The sequence below is a fragment of the Mycteria americana genome, chromosome 2, assembly GCF_035582795.1.
Source record: "Mycteria americana isolate JAX WOST 10 ecotype Jacksonville Zoo and Gardens chromosome 2, USCA_MyAme_1.0, whole genome shotgun sequence".
NCBI lineage: Eukaryota > Metazoa > Chordata > Aves > Ciconiiformes > Ciconiidae > Mycteria > Mycteria americana.
In genome coordinates, this window is record NC_134366.1 from 149,387,785 (window position 1) to 149,412,169 (window position 24,385).

At 46.3% G+C, this 24,385-nt stretch overlaps 1 protein-coding gene across 4 annotated transcripts; it reads right to left on the reverse strand.

Moving 5' to 3' along the window:
• Positions 1–419: 419 nt before the first annotated feature.
• CCNE2 (cyclin E2) lies at positions 420–24,365 on the reverse strand. Of its 4 annotated transcripts, none has more exons than XM_075494983.1 (12): positions 24,256–24,365; positions 13,310–13,346; positions 13,108–13,216; positions 12,867–12,926; positions 10,747–10,898; positions 8,486–8,621; positions 5,890–6,036; positions 4,553–4,648; positions 2,905–3,039; positions 1,964–2,075; positions 978–1,132; positions 420–558 (listed from the first exon to the last, which is right to left on the reverse strand). In XM_075494983.1, the coding sequence occupies exons 2-12, from the start codon at positions 13,321–13,323 to the stop codon at positions 457–459; spliced, it is 1,218 nt and encodes a 405-aa protein (XP_075351098.1). In that variant the 5' UTR covers positions 13,324–13,346; positions 24,256–24,365; the 3' UTR covers positions 420–456. The 4 variants fall into 4 exon arrangements, with proteins under 4 accessions (XP_075351098.1, XP_075351096.1, XP_075351095.1 ...); XM_075494981.1 differs by lacking the exon at positions 24,256–24,365 and adding an exon at positions 20,145–20,230 and having other exon boundaries at positions 12,867–12,923; XM_075494980.1 differs by lacking the exon at positions 24,256–24,365 and adding an exon at positions 20,145–20,229.
• Between the last annotated feature and the right edge of the window lie 20 nt (positions 24,366–24,385).

Genomic DNA, 24,385 nt, shown 5'->3' on the forward strand with positions numbered 1-24,385 from the left:
ACTGACAGGCATTAAGCTCTGACCTTACCAAGAAAAGAAGAAAAACAAGTAAAGAAGAGGTAATATGTACAAGTTGTCATTAAGTTCTCCTGTAGGGCTAGCCCAAGTTAAAGCAAGTTTGATGTGTAAGTTGAGTGGACAAACTTTGCCACTCAGCCATTTTTAAAAAGTCCTTAAAATTCATAAGTTAGGAATGGTCAGAGTTGAGCTAAGTCATGTCTGAGAATGGACCAAAGTAGTCCAGGCTCCTGTGATAGCAGGGAGGGATGCTTGGTCTAAGTCTTTATCAAGTCTGCAGGAGGACACCAGTCTCAATTTCCATCTGCTGCTCTGATGTGTCTTTTACTGCCCAGGTCTTGAATAGCAGTAAAGAGCATGAGTCACCTTTAGTGTGGTCTTGTTCTGAAGCACCAAGTCCTGTTTCTGAAACTGTTCATGATGTTTGTTGTCCACATTTCATTTCTTCTCTGTACTTTTGGGAGGGGTTATTATTCCTCCTGTTGACACAGGTGATAACTGACCTGGGGCACTAGATGCTACTCCACTGTTAACTTCTTCCTGCATATTAGGGGAGGAAGATGACAGTTAATACCTGTGACAAGTTCTACTTTTTTGTTTCTCTAGTATTCCTCACACTGCTAGTACAATTCAAGTACTCCAGAGTTAGGATACCAAATAAAAAAAACTAAGGCCACATTACACAACAAAGTGAAGATTATTATCTTTTAAACACTTCACCAGTACTTCTAATCCAAGTCTTTGCTTACAGCCTGCGAGTGTTATGGTAAAACAGCTCTAGTTTATAGCATCATCAAGCAGGAGCAAGAAACAAAAGGCTAGGCACCACTGACCACACTGGTTGAGGTGAGCCAGGCCAGGTGTGAGCAGGAAGGTGTCTGGCCAGCCTTAGCTGCCTCAGGAGAGGGGGGGTATAATGCACCCTCACTGCCTGAACTGCAAATCCACAAACCACCTACCAGCATGTCCAAATAATTTGTGTGTGTTTGGATATTATGTCGATCTTCTACTGCAACCTTCTTAAAGTTCTTCAGCTTCACAGGGACTTTTTTTGCCACACTCACAAAGGGAACCATCCATTCTACACACTCTGAAATGCTGTCCCAATCTAAGCCTAGAGGGTAGAACACAGTAATATATTTAGAAATCATGGGGGAGTTACACAGTGTTCCAATACAGTCATAAATTTAAAAACAACAATGACTAATACAGCAGATAAAAATTCAGATAAAGTTTCCCAGAAACTCCCAGCATTTCCTTGCACTTGTTATGTGACAGCGTTGAGGTAGAAGAGGGTGAGCACAGGCCTCCTGAGCAAAGCAGCTTTGTGGCCATGAGGGTTCCTGTTGCTTACCAGGGAGGCTGAAGTGACTTTTTCAGCTTGAGCACAAGATTTTGGTTCATACTATAAAAACATACACTATTGTCAGAGTTCTTCATGTTACCTCAGGCAGCACATAAGTGCTGAGCTTAGTTAAGTGATTTTTTTTACCCTCACTTTATAAGGGACAGGCTTGTAGGAGCTAGCACACAGATTAATTGAATGCCACTGACAGCTGAGGATGACTGGTGGCTGACTACATTTTAGGAGAAAAGTAGCAAAATAATGTATAGCTAATGATCCCCAAAACATCTGGAAGCCCTAGAGCAGTAGTATTAGCCCAAAAACAAGAAGGATAAATCTGCTTCATTTCCTCAGCGAAGACTATGCTTCTGAAAGCATTTCCTTCTTTTTTGCGTCTTTGTAACATCTGAAATAGTGCTAGGAAGGAAGTGAAATTAGGGGGGGGAAAAAGCCCACAGAGCATAAGAACAAACTGTTAGCATCGATGTAGCTTTTGCTCTTTGGCAGCCTGGTAAGCCAATACACTCTTAGCAGCCTCAGGCACGTAACAGCTTTTAGAATTCCCTGCCTAACAAGACCAAGCTTTACAAGGCTTCTTACCTGAAGCTTTCTTAACTACTTCAATTGAGGTATAGTGGCAGAGCGCTGCAGCAGCTAGTGTTCTATACTGGAAGTCCAAAGAATTCACATCCAGAATACACAGGTCTAAGAGCTGAGGAAATAAAGAGTGGAGGAAATAACAGTTACAAATTTCAACAAGATGAGACTTCAGTATAATCCTGTCTCAGAAACAGCTATGCATACAGCAGTCCTCCTACAGTCTATGCTCTATAACATGGCTGGGCTTTTTAGCATCAATTGCATGCATCTAATTTATTTTCAGCACCAAGTGCAGTTAAAGTCAGTCTCTCAGAGTTACAATGCAAACCAATTTGTACTTTTAGCAGTAATACACAAGACACTTCACTTGCACAGATTTAAGTACACCTTGAAACTCCTAGCAGAGCTCCAGGAAGATATTTTCTTAATTAAAGTATTACCTAGCAGCACAGTGACTTAGTCTACTCTTCAGTAAGCCTCTCTGAGGCTGGACACAACACATGCCCATAAACATTGAACCACAGCAGTTTCAAAATAGTCAAAACACTCCTCAGGCTGCCTTCTAGGCAAACATCTGTAACAGTGTTTCTGTGTAAAACAAGTAAAAACAGTTAACTGTCCATAGCATCTTAAATTACCCACTGTCATCTCAGAGCTGTTGCCCCTGCAGTGCACAGCAATTAAAAAAACAAGATGGATTTTTATTTTTCCAGTGTACAGAAAAGTCTTAAAATATGAGAGCAGGAAGACAAGAAACACATGGGTGCTTGTCCTCAAAACTTAGTGGGAAGTTCTCCGGCAGTCAAACTTGCACATTCCTTAAAGTAACAGGTGAAGTGAAACCAGGAAAAAAAGCATTCTTTAATGGCTTTTGGGGTGTAATGTTCCCTTGTGCTTGTAATAACTCCAAAAAGCATTTTCCAATACAGTTTGCTACCTACCTGTGCTATCTGAATGAATTTTTCCTGAGAATACTGAGGTAGCAGCACTTTCGGAACATCCTTCAGAGCATCCACTTGAAGATAAAGGTTCAGCCAAGAGACAATCGTCACTGGACAGAGTTCCCATTTTAAAGCCTGCAAATATTAAACAGGTAAGCATCTTAAACCATGCAAGGATAGTTTTGTGTGCCGATCTCTTTTCCCATACCTCCGCTTCTGAGTTTGCTCAGCTTATTGCACAGCTCCTCAAAAGATTATGTACAATTTCAAGTACAGATACTCATTTTAGCTTGCATTCTCACTGCTTTTTGAACAGGCTGTATTGCAATCAGCACAAACATGCATCCCTATACCTGTGCAGTTGGACCTTATGTACCTTCCCCATTCAGAAGCTGGGAAGTTACAGTATTTCTTCCAAGCCTTCAGGCTAGCTGCCTGAGCCTGCAGCTCAGATCTATTAAGGAAGAACTAATGTATCAGGAGTTCTGTGATGGTAAAGACAGATCCTTTCCAATGTGGAGCACTGAGCAGTGTCAGTTCTTTGCCTGGGTCTCCTAGAGGCCCCTGTTCCTGGACAGCAAGTACACTACATTACAGTGACAGCCTTCTAGCCTGCACTGTGGCTGGCTGTACCTGTTAAGAGTCTTTACTTTCATACAAGCATGAAAAACCTGTCCTCTAACAGACAGGGATTTCATCCCAGCTAAGGGGCTTTAGAGGTCCACTGCACATACAATGAAGGTTTCATTGTTTTGCAGAAAGAGGGACATAGAATCATAGAATCATTTAGGTTGGAAAAGACCCTTAAGATCATCAAGTCCAACTGTTAACCTAGCACTGCCACTAAACCATGTCCCTAAGCACCACATCTACACATTCTTTAAATACCTCCAGGAATGGTGACTCCACCACTTCTCTGGGCAGCCTGTTCCAATGCTTGACAACCCTTTTGGTGAAGACAGTTTTCCTAATGTCCCATCTAAGCCTCCCCTGGTGCAACTTGAGGCCATTTCCTCTTGTCCTATCACTTGTTACTTGGGAGAAGAGACCAACACCCACCTCGGTACAACCTCCTTTCAGGCAGTTGCAGAGAGCAAGAAGGTCTCCCCTCAGCTTCCTTTTCTCCGGGCTAAACAACCCCAGTTCCCTCAGCCGCTCCTCACAAGACTTGTGCTCCAGACCCTTCACCAGCTTCGTTGCCCATCTCTGGACACGCTCCAGCACCTCAATGTCTCTCTTGTAGTGAGGGGCCCAAAACTGAACACAGTATTCGAGGTGCGGCCTCACCAGTGCCGAGTACAGGGGGACGATCACTTCCCTACTCCTGCTGGCCACACTAGTTCTGATACAAGCCAGGATACTATTGGCCTTCTTGGCCATCTGGGCACACTGCTGGCTCATATTCAGCCAGCTGTCAACCAACACCCCCAGGTCCTTTTCCACCAGCCAGCTTTCCAGCCACTCGTCTCCAAGCCTGTAGCATTGCATGGGGTTGTTGTGACCCAAGTGCAGGACCCAACAGCACTGAGCCTTGCATATAGTGACATACTAAACATGTTCCTTTTCTAAGCAAATAAATGACATTAAAATACAAGGCTCAGCTGGACAGTCTTTCAACCAGCACTTTTAAACACAGCGAAGTTATTACCTTTAACATAATAAGTTCCATTCTTACAATATCTTCTTCACTGCAAGCACCATCAGTGACATATGCAAATTCCTGTATTTTAGGAGCGTAGATTTCCTTTAAAGGGAGGGGGTGAAAAAGTGAAGATTAGAGTGCTTTACAATTCTAAGAAAGCTCAAGAAGATACTGGCACATACTTTTCAGTCCATATTGAAACATTAACATTTCTTATGCTAGAACAGGTTTTTTCTTGTTATTTTAAGTGACCTGAAACTTACAGGATGAGGATTTACTAAAAACCAAGTAGGTTATATGTTATCTGTTGTGAAACATGATAGATTTATTGCAACTCTTTTAGCTTTTGGGGAAATAAATGCTGACCAAGCAATCAGAAAAGCCTTTCATTTATACCGCTTTCTACTCAGCTGTTCCATTTGATGTAAAAACATACACCATCCCATTCTTGCAGCACACTGCTGTGTTAGAAATGGCTTGCTGATACAGGTTCTGTGCAATGTCAGTGCTCATGTAGTCACAGATTTAAAAAAAAAAAAAGCTAGAAAAAGATGAGAGAAAATCCCACAGCCACTGTAGCTGGCAAAATCCATGGTGCACAGATGGTTAACAGAGAAATTTGCCAACCCAGTCATGGCAGTTTGGGCCACCTATAGCTAGGTGCGTTAGTAAAAGAGAACTTGCCAGCAGAACTGCTTCTCTACCAGCTGGCTCCACAGCCTGATGCCCCACGCACTTCCTTAGGATAGACAACTGCTTGTAGTGCGCTACCTTGGCTTTAGGAACAGCAGCTAGATCGGGGCGTTTCCAAGTATAAAAACTTAATATCCAAAATTTTCCTCAGTCTAGCCTACCAGGCACTATACAAAAATATGCTCTTGGCTCGTAGATGTAGTGCACAAAATAATTTATCACCACCACTGCACTTTAAAAGAAAAAAACTCTGCTAAATGGGTGTGTAGGGATATCATCAAATGTATGGGCAGTTTGAGACTTAGGCTTAGTTTTGTTCAAGTCCCACGCCCATTCCTGAGATTGTCTGCCAATGGCTGTATATTTGGAAAAAGACAAAACAAAACAAAACTACTCCTAGCACATTTGCATACTTTTTAAGTTTATGTGGTCTCCTTCCCTGCTGCTGAGGAAAGGGAGGACAAAGACTATACTCCAAGAGATTGACATATGCACAACTGAAGGAAGAGAAAAAAATTCCCCCTTCTGACCTTCAGTGTTATAAGTACACCACCAAGTTCAAAAGATTCAGACAGAAGAAATAAATGTTATCACTGTCTTTTTAGTTATTCCAAACTTAATATCCTCCTCCCTGTAACAGAGCTTCTTACCTCAAGTTTGGAGGCAATGAATAATGAGGTAATTCCTATGAGCTGAAGCATGCTCTTGTTAATGTTCTTTTGTGTCAACATGAATCTATCAAAAAAGTCTTGAGCTAGGTAGAAAGTTTCCCTGTGGAGTGCATACACCTCACACACCTACAACAGGAAAAAAAAAAAAAAACAATTCAGTTTTCTGTTATAAAACTCTATGTACACACATTGGAGTGTTCAAGCTTTAACAGTAAAACAGTATGCACAATTTTATCTTTTGCACACACAAACTCTCACGTACCTAGGTGTGTTAGGATGAAGTGGCTAGTATGGGACTGGGAAAAGTATTTCCCATGCTCCCACCTAAACATGGATTGTCTATGATGCACTAACGTACTTCCAAAGAATACTTTTTCCAACCTAAATAACATCCAGTTTTCCTAAAAATGAGTATAAACAATTTTCCACTGAAAGAAGAAAGCCTTATTGGGGGGGCAGAACCAGGAAAAACCCCCACTAATTTGCTTGATTAAGAATACTCTGGGCTCAAACCTCACGTTGAAGTCACTGAGCAGATCCTCCCTGTATTCCTAGTAAGTCTGTCCCAGGGCAGAACCACTAAAAAACTTGAAGTCTTTGGCTCTACAGCAAATAAGCCTGGAAGCTCCTGCCCAAGGGGGCTCTGCTGGCAAGCCAGGAGCGCTGCCTGCAGCCCCTCAGGCACAGCGACAGCCTCGCTAAGCAGGAACAAAACTGCAAGAACAGCCATCTGCTCCATACAGTTGCGGGTTTCCCTGGCAGGGAGAACTTAAGACTTGCATTGTATCAAAGTGGTTCAAACGCCAGTTCAACAAAAAAGGAAAGGAGACTGCCCAGGCCTAGAGATCTTATGCAGGGGCCTACTTTTTCCTCTAATCTCTAAATGAATTTGGGTAGGTCTACCACAACTCCAGCTTATCTGCAACTCTGTATCCCTTCTACAACTAGAAGCTAGTTAGATATCTCTAAATTACTTATAATCTACGTACGGTCAACAGGAAAGAATATCCAAGAAATAGATCCCAAGTCCAAGCTTCCTGCCCTGCTTCATTATTTTGCTTGGATACAAAGTCAGAATAAAATCTCACTACTACTAGCTATTCCCTAAGATAAGGTTGAAAGCCCATTTGTGAATCAAAACCCTTCCTGACCATCAAAAATACAACTGGTTGGCAGTAATGCCACAGCTCGTTCTTCTAGACCTGATCTAACATTTGCCAATTGATTATTAACTACTGCTCTGATTATTAACTACTGCTCCAAAAAAGATTCAGAACTAAAAAGGTACAGACCAGGCCCACGCATGAATAAATGACACAATTTCTATAAAAGTACATTGCCCAAACATAAGCAATAATGCTTGGTCATGTTAAATAGTATGTCAGTTGTGACTTTACAGAAGACAATGTTAGGAGCTACTGGAGGACTCTCACAGTTTCTGGGATTTTAATCCACTGTGGCATATAGAACCACTGAGCTGGGCAACAAGGCCCTTGTTGACATTTTTGTTTGGAAGCTGGATGATTTCCTAAGAGTTCAAGCAACAAAACACATTTAATGGTGGTATGTAAGTTACACATTAGAGGAAGTAGAGGAGTGCACACCTGGAACAGTTTTTATATTCAGACCGTATTTTAAAAAAAAAAACAAAACACCACATGCTCCTTTCCTTTCCCTCAAAATTCCCTGCTATTAGCACTGTTCCACCAAGACAGCAAGAGTGCCACTAACATCTTCTTCCTTGGAGTACTCAATATGGAATTGGTAAACCTGCAAGATCCCTTCTGCTGATGGGCAAGGATTGCATGAGTCAAAGGTTGCTTTTGGCAGTGGTGATTGAATATGCTCAATATAGAGTTCTTGGAAACGCCTCCAGAACATAGCTCTATATTTACAACACTAACACTCCTCCGCATAGGCTGCCAAGATTGAGAACTTCCATTTTGTTTGACAACTGGAATACTCTGAAGTACGGTAATTAGACTGGAATATGGATGATTTATTTATAATTGTTTTCCAACAAGAACTTGTCTATATCAAGAGCCTTCAGATGTCAGCCACTAATGCACTGCTTTCTTCTGCTCTCTTCATAGGATAGGATTAAAAATTTACTAGTAAGTCAGAAAATAGTGTTAAGGGCTGACACCTAAGAGCTCGTGACATAGACAGGGCCAAATATAACTCAAGTCCTCAATACAGATGCAGTTGTCTCATGACTTAGATACAGTCTAAGACGTATAGGTAGAGCTCCATAACTAATCTTTCTATAGCAATTTCAGTTTAAGTGTCTCAAAACTAGATTCCTCCCCTTCCCAGGAAATAGGCATGGGAAGAGCAAAAATTTAGTACTATTGCTTGCTGCCCTGCGTGAAAGGTTCAGCATCTCCTGCCAGGGAAGGCTGAACGTAGCTCACCAAGAGGATCAAAAGCAGTAACTTGTAACCCTTTTGTTGCAAACTTGTTTTAGCATTTACCATACAGTACATTTTGCTATTAGATCTTTTATGTAAAAGCTGTGCTTTTAACTGCCTGCTTCACAGGCATAACACATGGCAAAGTAACTAAAAGAACACACCTCTAAGAGCCAGTCTAACAGTATCGATCTCATGTGAGGTTGCAAGCTAGAATGTAGTGATGTGAAATGTTTGCAATGAGCGTATCTGTTCTCCTTCTTCAGGATGTTGAGCCAGACATCTTTGGAATTTCCCCAGCTACGGAATAAAGTTACACAAAGCATTGTTAAATATATATACACCTTCACAAAAGGAGTATAAAACCATTATTTATTGTTTACAGATATTCAGGAACAAAAGAAAAAATTCTGCATACTAGGAGATCCTTATGGTAATTAGAAAACTGCAGGTACACTTTGAACATTTTACATCACCACAACAGCAGCTTGCCAAGATCATCAGCAAGTCCAGTTTTATAGAACAGCTAATAAAACTGAATGCGTGCATCCCAAAGTGGCACATACAACCAGAGTTTCCTATTTTGCCTAGTTAGGTGGCTGTCCAGAGAGCAAGATAAAAGCCAAACTCTCCCCCCATAAAAAAGAAAAAAAACCACCCCACTCCCCAAGAAACACAAAACCTACACAAAGTCGCCCCGTTTAGTTTGAGAAAAACATTTACAGATGGTGTTTAAAAGTCACTCATCCATCCCTTCCTTTTCTAGCCTACCTTAACACTCAAAAACAGGCTATTGTGAGAAAAACTGAGTTCTTATTATTGCTAACTTGTAATTTCTTAGCACTCAAGTCTACTTGGGAATAATAAGATGCCTATATCATTAACATGGCTTGTTTTTAATTTGTAACGATTGTTATTATGAATTGATGTGGGGTTTTTTTCTTAGATGTACTTCTCATCCCACAGTTACTAAGAGGGACAGCACATTAATCAATGCAATGCTTATTTCCTACTGGAATTTTTTAGAGTTATATATTTACCTTTCCCCAAGCAGAAGCAGAGAGAGATTAAACAGACCTGATCACTGGTATCACCTACAAATTCTAACCCAGATCAGTTCCATCCTGCTGCCATCATAAGTTAAAAGCTGGAGAGAGAGTTCCTTGTTTAATGCACAAGTCTCCCCATTTAATTGGGCAGGCATTGAGAAATCTCCTATTAAGTCTTCCTGCAGCAGTTAGGAAAGCATGAAGAAGGCAGGAGAGAGTAAATGATCCTCTTATTCAGCTAATTGGAAAGGATGGAGCTCAGCTTTACTAGATGCCCATCTGGCAAGAGACGAACATCAAGGATTAAACTCCTCGCATGGAATTCCGTATCTGAACATATCTTTGGGATCCAGCAGTTTCCAACAACTTGCTAAAAGAGTGCACGAGATTCCCTCATTCACCATCCTTTTTTTTTTTTTTAAATAATTTTTTAAAAAATACTTTGCACTAAGCTTTCCAACACATACAAAAATGTGATTTGCTAGGTATAGAGAAGAGCATACTGTTCTTTAAAGCACAGTTCAGCAGGCGTGGGAGTAACACTGAGAGAGTAGAGCAGTTGAGTTTCAAACTCCATGAAAGAGACTGTAAGAGACCTACTGCTTTGCACTGAGGCAAAACATCACCATGCAGCATCTCCCAGTTCTGATCACGTTTTGGCCAGAACAAATGAAAACATGGTATATCTAGAAAGATTCTCTTAAAGTAATGCTTCATGTTCTGCTTCTCTTCTCATTCACCTCAGCAGAAGTTTTTCCTAACACACTGCAGTAAATTTAACAACTCTTTCATTAAACACCAGGCTGATACAAACAGCAGCTGGGGTACTCATCTAACACACCTGAACGGCTAAGAAATTCAGAAATTGAAAAATCTGATTTAGTCAGCTGATCTATCCCTCTGCAAAAGGGAATTTTTCTAGAACTGTGACTGCACCAAGCACACTGCATTGCATTAGCAAGCTACCTGCACAGCAATATTGCCACAAGTTTATTTGCATATTTGTACATTTTAAAGTTCTTAAAGGAAACTTTGCTTAGTATTTTTTGGTCACTCAGTTCCAATAGCACCGAAAGAAGTTTAGTTTAACCATTATGTGCCTCTTAACCACTTAGAGGCTCCAGTGTTAAGTTATAAAAGGACAGCTCTGAAAGGCAAAAATTATCTGTCCAGTGCATTTATAAGATCGGGGGAAAAAAAAACCCACAGAATTTCTTTTTTTTAGACATTGAATTGTTTGCGGGATGAGGAGATAAGTAGAGGTATGGGTTGAGTACTTCCCACTATTATACAAACACAATACAACAACAGATTTTACTACAGTAGTTCAGCATATTTGATAAAACACCAACAACTGCTGCATCTGGTAAACTTACTTGAGTTCTGGCAAAGGTGATGGATTTATGAAGAGGTTTCTGAACCTGTATTTTTTGAATCTTGAGAAGTCAGTGGTTACCGATTCTTTGTGAGGCGTTTCAATAATTATGCAAGGTGAGATGCCTCCTGTTATCGTGGGCGGCCAACAACTCTGCAACACAAACAAGGTATCTTTTAAATGCTGATTTTACTACGAGAGCAAGAAAGGCAAGAAGTAGATTACAATAACAACAACAATATATGTAATGTATGTTAGTCTTTTTGGACCTCAGCATTGATTCAAGTACCAAAACCAAGAAAGACCAAGAGATTAAATGCCAACAAAGCCGTTCGTAGCCAAGATGGAACATGTATAAACAAATCTGATAAATTTGGGAAATTCAGCTTTGAGGAGGACAACTGTCTTTAGTTTATGAACCCGTAAGTAACCTATCCATTGCCAGAGCTGCTCAGTTACAGTACATAATGTAAAGGTACTCATTGCTACTAAAACACAGGACATTAGGTTGCTGGTCCTATCTACTTAGAGGGAAAAGAAAGGAGAGGGTGGAGGTTCTACTGTGTCTCAGTGGAAATTCAGCAACTTGTTATCTTCCAATTAAGTACTCCAGAGAGGAGCCACCCATCTCAGCTCCAGAGCTAGATACTCACTGAGCCAGCAGCAGCTGTGAACTATCAGCCTGTCAATGCCAAATATGGGATGCAATGACTCAAAAGAAGAGCCCAAAGTTATTAATGCAGAAAGCTTCGAAGAAGGAATTCTAGATTATTTTAGTTAACTCTGTAGCTTTTTGCACCAATACTTATTTGGTTGTACATAACCAATACAAGTAAGGATGTATCAAATGCATGGAGCACATGCAATGCTGTAATGGCTGACAGCCTTCAAAATGGTGACACAGAACTTTAATTATGCTCTGTGGAGTTAGGGGGGATCCCATTCCCAAAGAATGGCATCACCTGTCCCCGAACACAGAAACTTTTCCTGTATAGCTGTTTTGCAATGTCAACTACATACGATTTCCTTAGTATATCTAAACCTATTTATAGCCAGACTAAAGTACCCTAAGAGTGAAGTTACATATTCCAGCAGAATTGATCTTAACAGCACACAGCCATGAGAAAAGGGAGATCCTGCTCCTTCTTCTCTCCTGTCATCCTCACTGCCCAAGTCCCATCCCTTCCTTCTTTTTGATGCTTCTCAGACCCTCTGCTGGGTTGATTCAACTCACTAACCTGGCAGAACATTAACTCATTTTGTAGTGCCAAATTAGCAAGCTGTACCTGCATACTGCTTCACTTCAAGAGAACAAAAAATGGAGCAAGGCTGTGGATGGAGTGTGAGGCCAGCTGTCAAGGAAGGAAAGAAAGGGTAGCAGGATTTCCCCCTTTCGGCAAAGGTAAGTTGTGACACGCAGTTTTACCCCAATTACAGCTCACGTATTCACACAGCATTTTTCCCTACACAAAGTTTGCAAAGACAACTTCACAATCAGAAGAGTTTTGCTTCACCATAGCTGTTAGTCTTGTTTGCTTTACAAACAGAATAACTGCAAACAAGATTGTTTGCAAGAGAAAGTTACACTGTTTTACTAACCCACTTTAAAATAAATAACTGTAAAGCCCCTCACTTGGTTTAGGAGTAGTTTATGTTAGCTAAAACAGATTCCTAAATTGATTTCAATAATCAAAAGAACTGTTAAATTAAAGTAAAGAGGGCCTGCATGGTTATGAGTCGTCTTAACTAAATGGCCGTTAAACCACACCTTAAGTTAAAACAAGTGCAATGATCTTGTTTAGACTTGCCTCTAGGCCTTACCCGCTCTGCATGTGGAATTATTCTGAAATATCTGGTTTTATTCTCATTTTTACACCTAACCTTACTCTGCAGTGGTTTCCACATTGAAGGACCCTTTATCTGCAACAAAGCCATGCGTAAAAAAAGCAAAAACGTAGAAAAAGATGCTAAGGTGCAGAGCTCCTGTAGTTTTTAATACCTGAAGGTAGAAACTTCCCCTATTCAATACTTTCTAGTGTGGAATGCATGACTTCACACCCACCAACATAAACCAGATGGACTCCCTCACCTAGGTTGAACTAGTAATCAGGATTGAATTACCTTAATCTCATATTGATGCTTTTTAGCAATTTTCCCATCTTCTCTTTTCTTAATCTCCTGCTGAGAAGAGACACACATATCAATACACTGACAATGACCAGCACACCCACCTCTAAAGCTAAAGCAAACTGTTGCTACTCCTGCCCCACTTTCTAACTCAGCAGAGTAAAGATTCTCCCATCCAAATGCACTGGAGAACTTTTAATATTATTAAACTTTCCAAGTTGCCTAAACTGGTCACCTCTGCTGTTCTCCTTTTTCTGGTCTGGAGATGTTCTGATGCCTGCAGTTCTTGTGGAGACTCTTCCTGACATGGCAGTGGCTGCTGCTGCTTGGCTTGCAACCGGCTACTGCAAGGAGCAAAAAGGCATTAGACATTAGGAGAGCAGCAGTTTTTAGATAAATACAGATAAGCTTTGTGTATTACGATGCTAACAGTTTACCTGCGTCTTGACATCTTCTGGGTTGTAAGATCTCTACCTGGACCAAAGGAATAATATAAGCTCAGTTAATGTCCCAAGTTCCCTACTTTGCGTCATAAGACACATCACAAAGAGCAGCATCATTTACACAACTGAAATAGAAGGGCACAAGTATTTTACTGGTGTGAGGAAGGTATGAGCAGAGGACGTCTGCGGTGGTATATAATAATATAAGCTGTGGTATATAACCACAGGCAGCTCCACGTCCTGCTGGGAGTCACACTGCTGAAGGGGGTTACACAGGGATGCCCACGTATGCCAGCAGTCGGTTTGGCCCAGCCTAGCTGGGGTCGTCTAGCCCGGGAGGGGGGGGGACACGGGAAGCTGTAGAGGGACATTTCCCACACAAGAGGATGGGGGGGGGGGTCCCTGGGGCTGTGACACCCCCCTCTCTCTGCACCCTGCATACTGCAGCCACCAGGCACCCACACAGACACACGTTTTGCCGGTGCAGCAGCTCCCTCCGGGGCGATTTCGCCGCCGGCCCCCCCACACCTGCCGGGATGGGCCGTGCCGAGTTGTGCCGTGCCGTGCCGGGCCGCCCGCCGCCGCCCGCGCTCCCGCCGCACCGGTTCCGCGCCAATTTGCAGAGAGCGGGGAGGCGGCGGCCTGCGCTGCGCCGCGCCGAGCTGGGCAGGGCCGGGGGGCGCCTCGGCCAGCCCCGGGGCGCAGCGGGGGTCAGGCTGGGGGGGGGCACCGCCGCTGCCCGCGCTCGCTCTCCCTCCAAAAGGGGCCGAGCCGCCGCCTGCCCCCCTCCCCCCCGGTCGAGGGGTGCTGAGGGGACGCGTGAGGGGGCAGGGAGCAGGGCAGGACGGCGGCCCCCGCGCTCCCGCCTTGCTGCGAGCGAGGCTCCCTCCAAAACCTGAGGGGGAAGTGGGGGGGTGGGCCTGCCGGGACGGCAGCCCCACACACGGGGACACCCACCCCCCCCCCCAGCCGGGACACCTTCCCTCGGGGGGGGATGGGGACACCCACACAAGGGGGGGGACACCCCCCCCCACGCCGGCTGGGGCCGGGGCACCGCAGGGATCGGGGATGTCCACACCAGGAGCCCTCCTCGTCAAGCCCCTGTCCTGAGTGCCAGGGCGGGGGGGGCCGGGACCCGCCGCCGGGATGAGGAGAGGGCGGGCGGCGCGGGCCGGCAACCGAGGTCAGCCCGCCAAGCGGCTCTGCCGGCTTCCCCACCCCCACCGCGCCCGTCTCCCTCCAAAACCCGGCAGCCCGCCCCCCGCCACCCCCACGGGGCTCTCCGCCGCCGGGCGGCCCCGGGGGGGGGGGGGGTGGAGGGGGGACAGGCGATGGCGGGCTCCTGCCGACACCCCGGCCCGCCGCGCTGCCTCCCGCCGGCGGTGCCCGCCCCGGGCCATCGCCGCTCACAGCGGCGCCCCGCTGCGCTCCCTGCCCCGGGCGGGAGGGTACCGCGGGGCGGATGGGGCCGCGCGGGGACACCCACCCCCCAACTCTCCTCAGCCGCTCTCCCTCCAAAACGGTGCCCGGGCGGGCAGCCCGCCTCACCGCTCCAGCTCCCGGCCGCCGGCCCGCGCCACCCCACCGCCCGCCGCGACTGCGCCCCTCACACCGGCACCGGGTCTGCCGGTACCGCCACCACCATTGCCACCGCTACTGCCATCATCACCATCATAACCGCTGCCGCCACCACTACCACCATCATAACCACCGCCGCCACCATCGTCGCCGCCACTACCACCATCATCACCATCACCACTACCACCGCGACCGCCACGACGGCCGTCCCCACCGGCGGGACCCCCTCCCGCCACGCCCCGCGCACCTCTGCCGCCGCCGCCCGGGCCGCGCTGCTCAGCTGGCGCCGGCGCCAAGTCGCTATATAGCGCGGCCCGGGCCCGCGCTGCGCATGTGCGAGGGCGGCAGACAGCTCCCCCGCCCGCCCGCCGCCCTCCCTCCCTCCGCCGGCGCCCGCGCCCCGCTCGCCCCAGCACCGCCCATTCGCCGCGGGGCCGCCCCGGGCCCAGCGGCTCCCCCGCCCGCCGCTGCCGGGACACCCCCGCGTCCCGCCCGCCCCGGCTCCCTCGGCGGAGGCGTCCCGGGAGAGCGGCGGGCAGTGCCGGGAGGAGGGCTTCCACCCCGCAGGGAGAGTCTCCCGCTGCCCCGTCCGCTCTCCCCCGCCCCGGCCCCGCTGGCGGGGCACCCCCGGCACCGTCATCCCGATCCGCTGCATCAAGCCCCGGGCCCGCGCCCCGCCGGGACAGCTCCGCCGGCGACCCCACGCGCCGCGCGCCCGGCAGGGCGCAGCCCGCCCGCCCCGGGGCGGGGCCGCCGCCCGGCCTGGCCAATGGGAGCGCGCCGCTCCGCGGCAACGTGCAGCGGGCGGCGGAATGTAAACACGGCTCCGCCGCGCGCGCCCTGCGCCGCCCCGCCCCCAGGCCGCGGCGGGAGCGGGGCGGGGCGGCTCCTCCCGCCTGGCCGGTGCCGCCGCCGGCAGCCCCTGTCAGCGCGGCCGGCAGCCCCTGTCAGCGGGGATGCGTTCCCCCGGCCCCACCGGCTCCCCGTGCGGCCCGTCAGCGGCACCCCTGCCAGTCGGGGGTGTCAGCCCGCGGCCGCTCAGCGACACCCCGTTTCTCCCTGTGCCACCAGGCTCCTGACCCACCGACACCCCGCTCCGGTGGGACCAGCGCTCTGACACCCCACGTCGTGGGTGGGGGATGTCAGCCCGCTGCCCCATGGCTGTCACACCTCTCACCACACAGGAGTGGCCTTCACCCAGCTGTGCCCCATGAGGCACCCGGCTCTGCTGCGAGGGGCCTGGACTCTGCCACGAGGGGCCTGTGCCTTCGTGTCCGAAACCTTCCCTGAGGTCCCTTCTCTCTCCCTCCATGTTTCGCAGCGTGTTTAACTACAAAGAAATTCACCCCAGCAGAAAACAGGCCTTCCCCAAGCACAGCCTCCACGGTCTCCCATGGACGGCCCTGTCCCCTGCCCTGTAGCTTTCCACACCTGTCAGCCGGGCCCGCCACCACCCCTCGGGGTCCCAGGGCAGCAGTGCCCACCCCGGGAGCACCCACCCCGCAACCCCCTTCTCCATCAGGAGACAACGCTGAAGGGTGAAGCTCACCCTCGGTGCCAGGCACGCCTCCCAGTCACATTGCTCAAGGGTTGCGTGGAGTTTTCTTACCAAATATCCTAAAAAAACCCCAAACAAACAAAAATCCACACTGCCCTAAAAGCAGCCAAACCCCACAGTACCATGTACTTAGCAATGCTTTGAGCGCACCCTTTTCTTTAAAACACCCATGGCAGGGGCTGTGGGTGGAGGCAGGCCCTCACCTCAACGCAGGGCACCTGTGGCCATTTTGCTGATGGGAAGCAACTGGTACTTTCTCTCTCCTCTCTTGCACTGCAGAGCACACGTGCTGCAAAACAGTGTGAAGAGAAGCCGCAGCTGCCTTCAAGTAAATCCACCTCATCATCGTTTTTTTTTCACTTCTGCTTTTTCTTTTCCCAAGTGTAACACTATTAAAGAGTAAACATAGTTTTCGCCTCTAAATACGTATTATAGTAATTAAGCATGATAACCAGGTTTTGGTGCTACCTTCTTGTAGCTTTGCCATTTCAAAGGGCAAGAGAAAAGGCAGCACAGCCCTCCAAAGGCAGAGATGTTACAGTAGGGTTGCTAACAGCGGTTTAACAGGTCACAACTGTGGGGCAGCAAGGGCCGTCTCTCAACTGCGGGTGCTTACAGCAGCTGATGGAGTGGGGACAACGATTCCCGCAAACTTCAGCATGCACGACAGACGCGCAAGATGGATGTTGCAGCCACCTCAGCTCTGCAAAATGCCCGTTCCAGCCCTTATCATGAAGAAAACCTGCTACTTGTGGCTCAAAAGGGACTTAAAAACCCTCACAAACCACTGTCATCTGTTCAAGCCCATTGGCACTTAGAAACAATCTTTGTCAATTGTCTATATTGCACCAGCTCATTTCAAGAAATCTAACTCGTCATAGTTTGGGATGCCTAAAGTAGAGGTAGCCTTCAGCAGGTAGCTGTTTTAGTTGATCTCCACTGAAGTCCACCAGCAAAATACATCCTGCTGTCTGGAGGTGCATCTCCCACTCCACCGGCTACAGAGAGAAGGTGGTCTCCTGAATTTGGGCAAACTTGACCTAACTCTAACCTTGGGTCTTTGACTTGCTGGAGTTGAAACCCTACCACAGCCAACGTGTTAAAAAGAACTGGAACTTCATGAAGGCTCTAGCAAGAGAAGAGACAAAGTATCTTTTTTCCGAAAAAACCTCCACCCCTCACAGATGTCAAATTCAGGCTTGGTGGCAGCCAGCCTCCAAGCAGCAAAGCAGTTTTGGTGCATCAGGAATAAATTCCTTGGCACATCTTGAAAGGAGAATACTGCAAAGTGAATAGTAGCTAAAAATTGAATGGATCAGGTCTGCCGTGAATAGGTCCCAGCACAAAGACTGTAATAACTACGCTGCTCATTTTTCCACACGTTTTGATGTGAGCTGCTGCAGGTCGTGTGCCACCATATCTGTGGTTTTGCCTCAGTAGTGGAAAATGCACCAAGTCCTGTAAGCATTCTCCACCCTGCCAGCAACTTCTCCCATAAATTTTCAGCAGTACAGAAAAAAAAACCCCAGAAGCTAGTGTGTAATAAAATCCTGCTGCAGACAATGAAATTATGATTTTAATGCAAGCTAACGCGCTGACCTTTTGATGTGGCAATAAAACTAAAGTGACTTAGGCCACACTGGGACATTTCCAAGTGAGTTAGCACACAATACATCCTCTTTCATTATGTGGATGTCTCCTTAGGGGGGATGAGTGTAAAAGAGAGAAGAATTTTTAAGCTTCTAGAAATACACTACAACTGCTAAGCAGTATTTGTGCTGGGATCTGGTAAATCCTTTTAGATTAGTCTAGTGGTTTTCATTTTTTTTTCTAATTACCACTTCCAGATATGCTCCAGAGAAGGTGTGAACCCCATTGGAAAGGTAGGAGTTACAGGCCCTTCCTTGCAAGTTTACACAGCTGAGGTTGCTTTTCTTGGTTAACCTTTTATGGATCTCTTTGAAGGAGCCCAGATTCTACTAGGGATCTATAAAGCACAGATCGAAAGCCATGCGTGTCAATCCATTTACTGAGCGTGCTTAATACTGCTCTTCTCCCAGAGCTCTTAAATCCACCTGGTTGTTCCCAAGGAAGGGAGCGGTATTTCATTATAAACATTCGCACACAGCTCCACGGTGATCCAGGCACAAAATAACATGGGAATATCCCCCCCCCGTGTTCCTACCTTGTTGTAATAAATATTTTACTATGTTCACTTGCTTGTGCTGCTGGGCTTTGTCATTTTGAGTCACAGCCATGCTGTCAAAGCTATTCTATAACTTAGTTAAGGGAAAGGCCTGCTCCAGGACTCTTCTGTGGATGAACTTAATTGTTTTTAAGAGGAATTTTAAGCGTAGTTATTGCAGAATGGCTCCAGCTACATAGCCTAAGCAAAGCGCCATTAAAGCTTTACACCCCTCCTAAAGAGGAATCCTTTAGTGGGAAGTTGCACCCTTCCCAAACTGAAATGTTTTTCTTCTGCTGAACAGCATGGGTAACTTGAAACCCTGAGGTTTCAAACCCCTTGTTTTCTATTAGAACCTATGATACTCTACTACTTTCCTGCTTGTTTCATTTCAGAGACTTTTTCAAACAAGGCATGATCCGGTTTAATATGCATTAAGGAATATTTTAAGACCTTGCAAGATTGACTTATTTTGCTTTTTTTTTTTCTGATTTGGAGGGGAGAGAGCCCATATTACAGTTATTAAGAACCTGTTAGCTAAAATATAACACAGAGTAAAGCTTTTAGTCATAAGCATGTGAATATGTCTTTCTAAGGTCAATACCAGCAACAGAGAGCATAGGCAATGAGCAGCTATTGATAAGCAGCCTGTATGACAATCAGATCAGCTTAAGACAAGCAGTACTAAGAATTATTTTTATAACAGAGGAAGAAAACTCAAGTAGAGATCAAGAATAAATTAACAGTTCCCTTACAATTTGCAGGGCCAGACCTACAACAGTATAGCATGATACAAGGATTTCCTCTTTGACTTGATTTTTTTCAAGGCATGCTTTTAAAGGAGGGGGGAGCAGAGAGAGTGAGAGTTACCAGCCTTTTAACCTGCATTCAGAAGTAGATGCCATCGCTTCCCGGCAGTCATAAAGCAAACTAACGGACTGTGTCCTTCTGGCTCTTGTTATAGTAGCCTCTTTCTTTCTTCTTGAGATGATGTACCTTTCTCAGCAGTAAGAAGCTTGGAATAAACATTATCTTGTCCTGAAAGTCCTTTTACACAGGAGACGCTTTATCCACGTCCTGTCAGAGACCCATATCCTTTCCTGTACGTGAACATTTAAACTCCCACTTTCAACACACCAAGGGTCAAACACCTTTAAAGAACAATCTTTATGGCTGATATCCTGAACAAAGCCCACAGTCAAACCCCGTTAAGGACAGTATCTCTGCAGTGAGAAGCGGCACCTGTGACTAACAGCCAAGCATGGAGTCTGTCTTCACCTACCCCTGTGTAGATCTCCTGTCTGCAGCTCAAAGAAATAACAAGACCCACCTTCCTCATGTTTTCCAGCATCACTTCACCACTGGGCTGTAAACGTGACACCTTTTGGACCAGGAGATAAGTGTAGGTAGGGGAAAAGAAGGAATCTCAGGTCACAGAAAAAGAGCCATGTAGAACACAAGTACGCCAATAATACAATACTTTGAAAAAACAGGATAGATTAACTTACCCTCACCATGACCTCCTAGGGTGGGCAGCATGTTAGGAGACATCCCTTTCCCCTGCTGCACGGAGGAGCAGGCAGCTGGCTGCAGGGGAAGGCCCTCTTCTCCCTGGCTCAGCCTCTGACCTAGCAGTGTATGTGGTTCCTCATTCAGATGACTCACATGGCCTCATCAAACCTACAGCTGCTGGGCCCTGGGCTCAGGACTTTCCCTCCCAAGCGTGCAAGGTGAAGAGTGTTCACTGCTGATGCTCCAGCTTCCAAGCGCTGTAGCAAACACCTTTTCAACACCTGGGGACTAAGACTTATGATTCTCCATAGTCCTGATCTTGGCTATGTTTAGGGCACGTCATGGATCTCTCCAGAGGCAAAGGTGATGTGCAGGAGATAATACCCCATCCCAAACTGCCCTCCATTAGTAGGTATTTGGTAAAGATATATTTACTAATTCAGCTGTTAGGCAGCTTGCCACAAGCCACAGAAGCCAAACTCCTCTCTTTCCTCCCCATTTAATACAAGACACATCCATCTCCTATTCCTCAGTCTCACACCACAGACACAAAAGCTAGAGCTAGAGCTAGAGCTGAAATTCACTGCTGAGAGTAGACAGGGGAATACCTCTGCCCATGTCAGTCCTCCCCCTTTCTCAACTGTGATGTCATCTTCTTTATTCACCTTGCAAAAATTGACAGCTGTTGGCCATTACCCACATACCCCAAAAGCCTGAGGCCTCCCTCCTCTTTCCCACCTCTCTCTGCCTCTACTAATTCTTCTGCAGAGCCCCATTTCAGGGAATCTGGGATTCTTTTAGCACTCAAATAGGCTGATTTTTGGGCAGAATTATATTTATTATGTTGCCTGACTAGGTTCATCTTGCTTGGACACAACAATGTGAAGGCTGCACTTCAGGAGCAAGTATAGACTTATGGCACAGCCCATATCTGCAAGTTGAGATCTGAATTCTGCTCCCGGCCACCAGCCTAGTTTTGTTACTCCTATCAGGCTTTTCTTTTTTTGGCTATTATTCTTTTTCCTTAGCTTGCCCATGGAATTACAATATAGTTATCTGCCTCATTAAGGTATTTGAGTGTTCAACTATCAATCTGCTCACAAAACTTTGGAACAAGTCAAGAGACTTTAACTTCTGAAGTATTAGTTATACAGCAGTAGCGCCAGGATGGTATTTTCATGCAGAAAAAGGCTGGCTGAGAAACAAAACTTAACATCCTGTTAAGTCTCAGTTCAGTTCCATTTACTCTAAGACTGATCTATCGTGACCACATCATGGGAAAAACAGTGCCACAGCAGCACCGGCCTGTTCTTTTGATGAGTCATTTCTATGTGTGTCAAAAACCCTGAACCCTACTTGCAAGTATCACTGAATAATGGAGGTAACAGCATTTTGTGGTTATAAACATGCACCAAAATAAGTCAATGAGACAAAGAAAGCAGATACTGAACAGCTCGATAAGGAAACAGAGTGCCTCCATCAGTATTAAGTGTCAGAGAGCAGTAATTAGTATGCTAACTTCATCAGAGATGTACAAGGAGTTATATAAACAGGAAAACTAGAATGTAAAATGAGAACTTAAGTCCATATGGTTACATTGATATGACCCTTTATATGAACATTTTTGCTTTGGCTTGGAGAGGATTTAAAAAACACTCGTTTATGATGTTTTGGAAAGTGTCCAACCTAAATTTAAAAAGCTGCATTAAGTCTGAACTAAGCACCCCCAAGAGGAACACTATCAGTATAGCTGTTAGGTTATCTGTATGGATATGATTATACAGGCATAATAGGTCAGACTTGCTCCTGCAGAATATTGTACAGCTCTCAGCATAGACTTACTGCTTTGATAAATGTACAAGTCAAAATCTACATTTGAAAAGGAGAGGTTTTACTCAGTGCTTCCTCTGGGAAGATGGATGCTTTGTTGCACAAATTCCATTTCATCACTGTCAGTTAAATAGATCATTTTGTCACCCAGTTTGTTCAATGGGTGAGAATCAAGTCAGGGACTACTTGCAACAACTCAACACATAGAAGTCCATGGAGCCCAGCAGCCTGCATCCAATGTGCTGAGAAAGCTGGCTGATGTCCTTGCAAGGCCACTCTCCAGGATCTTTGAAAAGCCACAGAGATCAAGGATCCCCAGTGACTGGGGGGGGGGGGGGGGGGGGCGGGCAGGGGGAATATTCACACACATTTTCAGAAAAAGCCAAAAGAATAACCTGTAGAAGACCAGTGAGCCTATTTCTTACATTTAAATAGAATTCCCCATAGTTCAGCTTGCACCCATTGCCTTTTGTCCTTTCACTGGGCACCACTAGAGAGGAGTCTGGCTCTGCATTCTTTACTGACCCTGGCACGTGTTTATACACCTTGATAAAGATCCCCCCAAGCCTTTTCTTCTCCAGCCTAAACAATCCCAGCTCTCAGCCTCTCCCCATTATTTCAGTCTTCAATCTGATTATCATCTGCCTGGCCTCTTGCTGGATACACTCCAGTATGTCCATGTCTCTCTTGTACTGGGGAGCTCAGCACTGGACACAGCACTCAGATGTGTCTCACCAGCACAGAGCAGAGGAGAGGAGAAAGATCACCTCCCTCCACCTGCTGGCAACACTCTTCCTAATGCAGCCCAGGAAGCTTTTAGTTTTTGAGGCCACGAGGGTGCACTGCTGGCTCATGGTCAACTTGGTGTCTACCAGGAACCCCAGGGCCTTTTCTGCCAAGGTACTTTCCAGCCAGTTGGCCTCCAGCCTGTATTGGTGCCTGGGGTTACTTTTCCCCCAGGTACAAGACTCCACATTTCCTCTTGTTGAACTCCACGAGGTTCCTGTCAGCCCATTTCTCCAGTCTGGCAAGGTCCTTCTGAATGGCAGCACAGCCCTCTGGTGCATAAACAACTCCTCCTATCTTCTGCAAGCTTGCCGATTGTGTGCTCTGCCCCATGACCCAGGTCATTAATGAAGGTTTTTAACAGTGTAAGATCCAGTATTGATAGGGTACACCAGTAGCAACTGGCCTCCAGCTAGGCTTCATGCCACTGATCACAACCCTTTGAGTACAGCAGTTCAGCCAGTTCTTGACACACCTGCTCACCATCTACTTACATGGTCCATACTTCATCAGTTTGCGAGGCTGTTATGGGGGACAGCATTAAAAGCCTTGCTAAAGTCAAGATAAACAACACTCACTGCTCTCCTCTCATCCACTGAACCAGTCATCTAATTGTAGAAGGCTATTAGGTTGTCAAGCATCCTTTCCCCTGTATAAATCCATTCTGGATACTCCTTATCACTTTCTTGTTCATGTTTGGAAATGGTTTCCAGGATTATTTGCTCCATCACCTTACCTTCCCAGAGGTAAAGGTGAGACTGTCTTGTATTTCCCCCTATTCTTCTTGTCCTTCTTGAAGACAGGAAGGACATTTGCTTTCTTCCAGCCCTCAGGAATCCTGTCCATTGCTATGACCTTTAAGGTAATTGAGAACACCTTCACAATGACATCAGCCAGCTCCTTTGCCAGACACAGATGTGTCCCACACATCTGTGTATGTCCCATCTCTTTAAGCATTTCTTCACCTGATCCTTCTCAACCAAGGGTTGATCTTCCTTGCTCTAGCCTTTCCCACTGGCCTCAGGGGCCTGCAATTCCCAAAGGCTGGTCTTACCAGTAGATACCAAGGCAAAGAAGACATGGACTGCCTCAGCCTTCTCTATGTCCTTTGTCATGAGGACTCCTGCCTGGTTTAGCACCAGGCCCACGTTTTCTCTAATCTTCCTTTTGCAGCTGATATAGCTGTGGAAGGCCTATTGTCCTTCACATCCCTTGCCAGGTTCAGCTACAGATGGTGTGGCTTCCCTAACCCCATCCCTGGACATTCACACAGGGTCTCTATGTCCCTCACAGGCTACCTGTCCCTGCTTCCACCTCTCGAATGCTAACAGCAGCTTCCATACAGATTCTTCATGGTGGTGCATGGCAGGAGGATGAAAGGCAATGGGTATGAGTTGAAACAAGAGAGGTTCAGCCTAGATAAGGAAAAACCTTCCCCCCACCCTGTGCATGCTTTAAGTGGTAATGTATTTTTATCTCTGTCCTGTTCACCTACAGCACTTCTGCATGCTGATCAGGAAATGCAGCAGTTGGCAGAGATGTAGAACACTCCTTAGACCACGCGTTGTCACTTGATCAGCAATGCAAACTGATTCCCAGAAGAACTTCTGCACCAGAGCAA